Below are 7,484 nucleotides of genomic sequence, written 5' to 3'. Positions count from 1 at the left end.
TGGTTTAAAGGGTCACATAGGGTTGTTGGATTTCAGAAGTGCTATACGCCAAAATGGTCTTGCCCTCCGGTGTTTTATGTCTGGCCCCTGTCTGTACATAGTGGTTGGAAAGTATTGTTTAAACGCGTATATAATAATAATAACAATAAGACTAATAGTTAGTCACGGTAAATATTAGACTAAAATCTAGTGGTAATAATACTAGGTTTCGTCGAAGGAAATTATTGTAAAGTAAACGAAGCGTTGTCCGAGTACCGAATCACCACCTTTTCAAGTGAGTGCATAGTTACTTTCATCTTACATATAAATATGAAGTATTTTATATATTACGTGCTATGTGTGCATATTATCTGTATACTTGCTATCTATGCTGGATGAATGTTTTTATACAAGTTTTAAATGATTTAAACTGTATATGTATTTTATATCTACAAAAATGTTGGGGTAAAACATGGGTAGATGTAATAAGACGATGTGTGATAAAATGATAAGAGGCCTCGATGTTGTTGTTGTTGATCCAGTCATCCAGCGGAGTATAGATGACGACCACAAACTCTTCTAGACAATCAAGTGCAACGTTGACAGTCTCGCAACCTGTAGGTGTTTGTGAACGATGTGTTCACCGGTGTACTCCATCCCCCTCATGGTTGCCTTTAGGACATTTATTGCTGATGAACCCCCTTAGCAGTAGTGTCCATCCCGATGATGATCCTTAGGATAGGTCCCTTATGATAGGTGTTTAGGGACGTAATGTGAGGATTACGGGAACGGGTAATCGGGTTATTGTTGGTTGATGAAATTAATAAACTTATTATTGTGGGTGGAAAACCCTATGTGCGCACCAGGCTCCCAAACCCAACCCAATCAGTTTTATGTGTTACAGGTAGTGGCGCCCGAGCATAGTTGTGATGTGTTGGGATGAGGGATTACGGATATAGGCTTGTAGATATGAAATAATGTATTACGGCTTATATTGTATTGTTTATACTTATCACTTATGTACTGTATCGAACATGACATCCCGAGTCTTTTAATGAAATACATTTCTAAGGAAATGCTTTTGATAACTCTTTATCATATTATTGTTTTTGGACAAATTCCACAACTCCTTTATTAAAAGGTTACTCTGATTTTGAAATAAAGTATAAACAAAATCGGTATTTTCTGGTCGTGATTTTGGGGATGTCACATTTACATTTTGAGATATTTATGAGATATTAGAGCTGCATGCTAGAGGATATGCTAGGTATTTCAGAAATTAGGGCTAGAGTTGTCTGATTCATGATGCCTTAGCCTAGGGGATGATATTGATTGATATTATCTGCTATTTGCTCTATGTATTTGATGAGTATGAGTGCTTAGCAGGAATCTTTTAGAAAGAGCTTTGAGTAGAGGAGTAATTTAGGAGAGACACCTAGATGTGCATTTGAAAAATCTACTAAGAGGGTAGTTAGATACCCACAAGAGGTACGTTTGACTGAGTTTGGTGATGTCGTTTGAGTTGTGGATAGAGCGAGTGGAGTTGTAAGCTAGACTGGCTTTATGTGCTGGTAAAGGATATTTGGTGCCTGAATGATGCTTGCTTTGTGCTTTGTAGAACTCTTGATGATGGGAGTCATCTTCTAAGTGAATATGACGATATTCAGGATGTAGATGGTTGTCATCATGAGGGGTTCTTCAGCAGCTAATGAAAGGGAAGTCTGAGAACCTAGAAGAGCCTAGGGAGTAATTTTAGTGTGATGAGTACATTATTTAGATGTGAGTATTCTCTGGAGAGCGAGCATGCGCAAGGGGATGGGTGATCGAGGAGGTCGAGCAACTACTTAGGAAATCTGGATTGTAGGAGGTCTTATGAGCCCAAAGATCCGAGCTTTATTAAGTTAGAGGCAAGCTTTTATGTATATAACCCTATATGGAGCTTATGTTGGCATTTCGACCCCTAGATGTCATGCATGGACTTAAAGCTTGCAACTTTACGTGATAAGTGAGCCTTAGAAGGCTAGATCCAGAGTACGAGACACAATTTTTGTCTAAACTCATCTGAATGAGGAAATGGTTTGATGGGACTCAACGAGTCGGTGAGCTGACTCGAAGAGTCGGCTAGCATTTTCACCGACGAGTATGGACATGTGTAACTCGGCGAGTTGATGAGACAACTCGACGACTTAAGTTGGATTTTCACAACATAACTAAAGAAACGAGGGAACTTGACGATTCACATAGATGCACTCGACGAGTTGGGTCAACATGGACTGCTGACTCGAGTGTTGACTTATGTTGACTTTAAGGTTGGGTCATGGCAGGGATTATGGAGACCGTGGAGGGGTAAAATGGTCTTTTACCCATCCTAAGATTTAGAGAGAGAGAGGGGATAGCTTGGTTTATATAGAGTTGTGATTTTAAGTGTAAATTAGAGATGATTATGAGGTGAGTCTTCTCACTATACTTACCATGAGTGGTAACTTTGTGTGAATGGAGAGTCTTGTATGCTTATATTGAGTATTGTGATATCTTGCATCATGTCTGTGTGATTTATGTTGTGTATTATTTTGAGCTTTACTGAGTTAGGATCGGAGGGTCCACCCCAGTTGTGGCACTGGAGGGTCTCCAATAAGACGCATTGACCGGAGGGTCTTGTTCGAGATATAGCCATAAGAGGCTAATGAGATGTGTGTGGTGTTTTGGGGAACTCACTAAGCTTTGTGTTTACCGTGTTATGTGATATGTGTTTCAGGTACCTCTCAGGATCACGGGAAGGCGTCCACTTGATTGTACACACGAGATGGAGTTATGTTTTTGAGGATCTTGGATTTTTATTCAAACAATTATGGATATGTGTTTTTGATAATTTGATACTTTGGGGATTTTGTGAAACATGTTAACGAGAATTATGCGGTTTTAAAATGAAAAAAAATTTGTTTGAAATTAATCTAACACTCTTTCACTTGGATAAATCTATAATTAAAATTGCAAGTATAACCAAACAACAAAGAGTACATTATCGAGCCAAGCTTGAGTATTAGAATACTCGACTAGTGAAGCTTGCAAGCTTACCAATCATTGTAATATTTACACATTTATCGTTTGTTTTATTCATATTTACATATTATAGAGCGGAGTCGAGTCAAACTCACTAGCTTAATCACATTTCTATTGTAATTTAAAGTAATTTCATTTTCTTAATAGTTAATCGAGTTGATTCAAGTGTGAGTTCGAGTGTCGATTATTTTATCGAGCTCAAGCTAGAGCTCAAAATTAAGGCTTGAGTCTAGTTTTAAGCTTGACAGTGCTCGATTCGACTCGGCTTGACTACACCCATGGTAGACGGCGTGAGATAGGTAGGTCTGAGTCTCATTAAATTTATTTAATAAAATTTTAAATTAGATAGAAAAAAGTATAAAAGATTATCAAGAGGGCAAGTTACTCATTTATATGGATGATTTTTTTAACCGAAAAATCAATTAGGAACTGATTATTGGTATTCGGTATGGTTCCTCCGATTCAACATTTTCGGTTGTCGGTTCTTTCAATTACCTTCTAGTATTGGTCCGGTCCCGATTCTGAACACATTCTTAGATGACACATTTCCTAGTATAATCAAATCGGATCTGATTGGTGGCATTCGATCCGGTTTTTGATTTCCTATTTACTCCTTACTCTTTAATCGGTTTTTAGTTCTTTCGTTCCGGTCCGGTTCCAAACTAGTTTACATCCATACTTATTCCAATTTGAAGAAAAAAAACAAATTACGGATAATAAAACCATAAAATTTATAATCAAAGAAATCAACAAACTATACGACCAAACTTACAGTTTTCTCAAAAATTTATTACGGAAACGGAATGCTTTGTTGGTAAAAAAAACTACATTAACCTTTTGAAACTTAAAAAGACAACATCTACTATGATTTATAATAAAATAATCTTTCGAACATATAAAATTATGTAAATGTATTTTTGATAGACACCCACTTGTTCATATCGGAGTCCATGCTCCTTCACATTCACACAAGCCCCCACCACACCATGTTGACCACCAGTGAAAAAGTAGATGGGTTTATGTGCGTCCTCATCCATTTCTTTATTCCTTTCCACCTTTACTTTCAGCAACCCCCAAGTACCCACCCCTCCATCTCATTCTCATTCTCCAACCGAAAGATTAGGTTTCTTATTCTACATGGATTCACCCTCCGAATCTAATGGCGACGAGCCTTCCCAATCCAAACAAACATCTCGATCAGAAACCAATGTTAATCGTCACAATCATCGAACATCTTCCGGTGTTGTATCTTCGAATTTCATAGGGAAGCATCGATTGGCTGCCATTATTTCTCAACAGAATCAGCAAATCCAGATCATTCAGGTAATCAATTAGATTAGATGAAAATCTTACTAGCTTCTCCATTCGTTTGTTCGATTAATTAATTACACACACTGAGTAGTAGAAGAAAGTGATTTGATGCGATTAATCAGGAAGAGCTGGATCAATTGGAAACGCTTGGTGAAGCGTCGCTTGTCTGTGAACAGTATGTGAAATTAAAATTTATTTATTAATTTCATTGTGTGATTGGTTTTCAGCAATGAATTTGAATGAGTGATTGTTTTGTTGTACATCCAGGCTGATATCGAGTGTCGAATCAAGTACAGATGCTTTGCTTCCTGTGTAAGCGTCTTTTTATCTTCTTGTTCAATCCCCAATATCTACTTTTTTGTCATTTCTTTTACTTTGTTTGTTCTTTGATTCTGATAGGTTTTTTTTTTTTTTTTTTTTTTTTTTTTTTTTTTTTTTTTTTATTATTATTATTATTATTATATTTGCTGAAAAAACGCACAAATCCAAAACGTCTATGAGATAACAAGGACAATAACTAATTGATATTTAATTTCTCTTGTTTTAATTGAAAAAAGGGAAATAAATTTATTAATTTATGGCTCGTAATTTTTTTTTTAATATATCATATCATTATTATTTTAATCATCTATGTAAAATCTGACATTTATGTTAATAACTTATCTTTAGTAAGTTATAGATAAATTCGTAAAAAAAAAAATAATAAAAAAAATTGAGCAATTAAAAAAGAATGTTGTATATATTAGTAAAATAAAATGGTAAAACATTTTTCTTTGTGGGATTAATGTATTAAGGCTGCAAATATAAAGAAAAAAGGCTACGGTTGCAAATATAAAGAAAAAAGGCCACTAGATTTGTGAAACTTATATTCTATATGATTCTGGCCTTTAAAATGAGCCAATTTGGTTAAACATTTGCATTTTAAAAGTTTTTTTCATTGACATAAATATGGTAATTAAATAGATGACATTTAATTTGAACCCAATCTTCTTTTAGGTCACTTTGAATAGACTTTTAACCATTTAAAGTAATCTATAAAATTCCTTTTGGATATGAATGTTAATAAACTTAATAGTCCAAAATATTGTTTGTTGATCATTAAACTATTTATTTTTCAAGACGACGATTTATGCAGTGTGTTTGGAGCGAATAAGTGAGTTGTAAGGTAGTTTTTTTTTTCTTTTATATATATATATATATATATATATATATATATATATATATATATATATATATATATATATATATATATATATATATTTGAAATAGCTTATTGATAAATTTAAATTTTCAACTAGCCTACCAAAACAGTTTTAAAAAATTAATTTTTCTAGTTGCATTCTTTATAAAAAAAATATAATGAGTATGAGTGATGATGAAACTATACAAACAGGACAAGAGGGCCGGCGGATGGTGGATGGGATAGATGGTTTCAAAGAGCAAATCATTCATCTCGAAATCGCAAACGTTGGATCTGATATGATATTATCATCGTATATCACTTTTTGCCCTTTTCCATTTCCACTTTTTTATAATTTTGTAAATCTTTCTTCCAAAGTTTGAATAGTTCAATTCAAAACAATCATATTGTTTTGGATTTGGTGACAATTCAAATGACGGAAACAGATATTGTTTGGACGTTATCTTGTTTTTTTTTTTTTTTTTTTTTGGCATGTAAGAGTGGTTTGTTTTTTTTAAGCATTCAAGTTATTCAATAAGTGAAAAGAAAAAATAGATTAGTTTAATAACGATCAAATTCAAAACGTAGATGAATAAATGAATGTAAATGGCTATTTAAGGGGATGTTTGGATGTGCGTTTATATACGATATAATAACCAATATTACAAAGTAAGTTGTAGAAGATATAAAATTAATTTTGCTATTTAAATTTAAATGGTTCAACAATGTAAGAATGTCATTTTTGCATGTTTTATTTATTCTATAAATAAGTAAGGTTTACCATAAATCAAAACAAGGTATGATCATGGGTGAATCAATTTTCGTCCAAGGCCTGTAGAGGGAAGGATTTGATGAAATCAAGGGGTTAGGGTTACTTATATAGTCGAAAATATTTGGGGCCAAAGCTATGCTTTAAAGGATAAACCTAAATTCCTTTAGATGCCCAGTCTACTTATCCAATTGGCTTGAACAAAATAGGTCTTATCCTAGATGATTTCTGTCCACCTAATTACATAAGGTTTTAGAACATTCTTTACTCAACTATATAAATAACCAAATAGTGCATGTATTTTTAATTAATCAAATTAATCCTAAAATTTATTTCAATTTATTTTTGATTAATTATTATTAAATAATATGATTTCTAATTAATATATTACTTTCATAACACATTAATAAGCCATTTATTTAATTTATTATTCACATAATAAATTAATCTCTCTCTCTCTCTCTCTCTCTCTCTCTCTCTCTCTCTCTCTCTCTCTCCCTAAAAGGCATCATATCAAATTGTTAGATTTGAGGGTAACTCAATACAATCGTGCTACTATCAATTCAAGTATTTACCAAATTTAGTTATGAGAACAGTTTTCCACTTGGATAAGTCTAACTATAATTGTTAGTATAACTTCTGAATTAATCAGCAAATTGTAGCTTCTAAAAGCCGTTATCGAACTCTGACCCAATTAGTTACATGTCCTAAGATAAGTAATCATATAATCATCCGCTCTACAAGATATCATTTGAACATGAGACAAAATAGAATCAATCTCACTGTCCAAGACTTTGATTCCTGATTTTTTGATTTGTAACGATACATAACTTCTAATTGAACACATCAATTTAGTTTTGCTCGGGCACAACACTATAAGTCAACACCAAATCACCAAGTGGCCCAAAGATATTGCTTTTCCCTTTAGGGCAAAAGGAACGAATAAACTTTGACTTATACGCTTGCACCCTTTACTCACCAAATCATGCATGACAATACGTTTTATAACATCAAGTTATTGTTACGTTTACGTACTATCAATACACAACTGACTTGTAAACTACAACTCATATATCTCCGTTTTAAGATTATAAGATATCATCGTCTCATACTTACTCGTGATAAATTCCATAAAGTAATTTTCTGAGCGTGAGTTTATTCAATACTTAAATATCCATTTTAAAG

At 33.4% G+C, this 7,484-nt stretch overlaps 1 protein-coding gene across 1 annotated transcript; it reads left to right on the top strand.

Annotated features, from left to right (window-relative positions):
* Positions 1-4,024: 4,024 nt before the first annotated feature.
* LOC145034781 (guanine nucleotide-binding protein subunit gamma 2-like) lies at positions 4,025-6,245 on the top strand. The gene is made up of 4 exons (XM_078983288.1): positions 4,025-4,362; positions 4,473-4,525; positions 4,618-4,662; positions 5,744-6,245. Exons 1-4 carry the CDS (start codon positions 4,051-4,053, stop codon positions 5,826-5,828), a joined length of 495 nt encoding a protein of 164 aa, XP_078839414.1. The 5' UTR covers positions 4,025-4,050; the 3' UTR covers positions 5,829-6,245.
* Positions 6,246-7,484: the final 1,239 nt, after the last annotated feature.

The sequence above is a fragment of the Lactuca saligna genome, chromosome 3 (assembly GCF_052625555.1).
Source record: "Lactuca saligna cultivar CGN05327 chromosome 3, ASM5262555v1, whole genome shotgun sequence".
In the NCBI taxonomy this organism is placed as follows: Eukaryota; Viridiplantae; Streptophyta; class Magnoliopsida; order Asterales; family Asteraceae; genus Lactuca; species Lactuca saligna.
The sequence above is the reverse complement of the archived record's forward strand: the minus strand, read 5'-3'. Positions and strand labels throughout refer to the sequence as shown.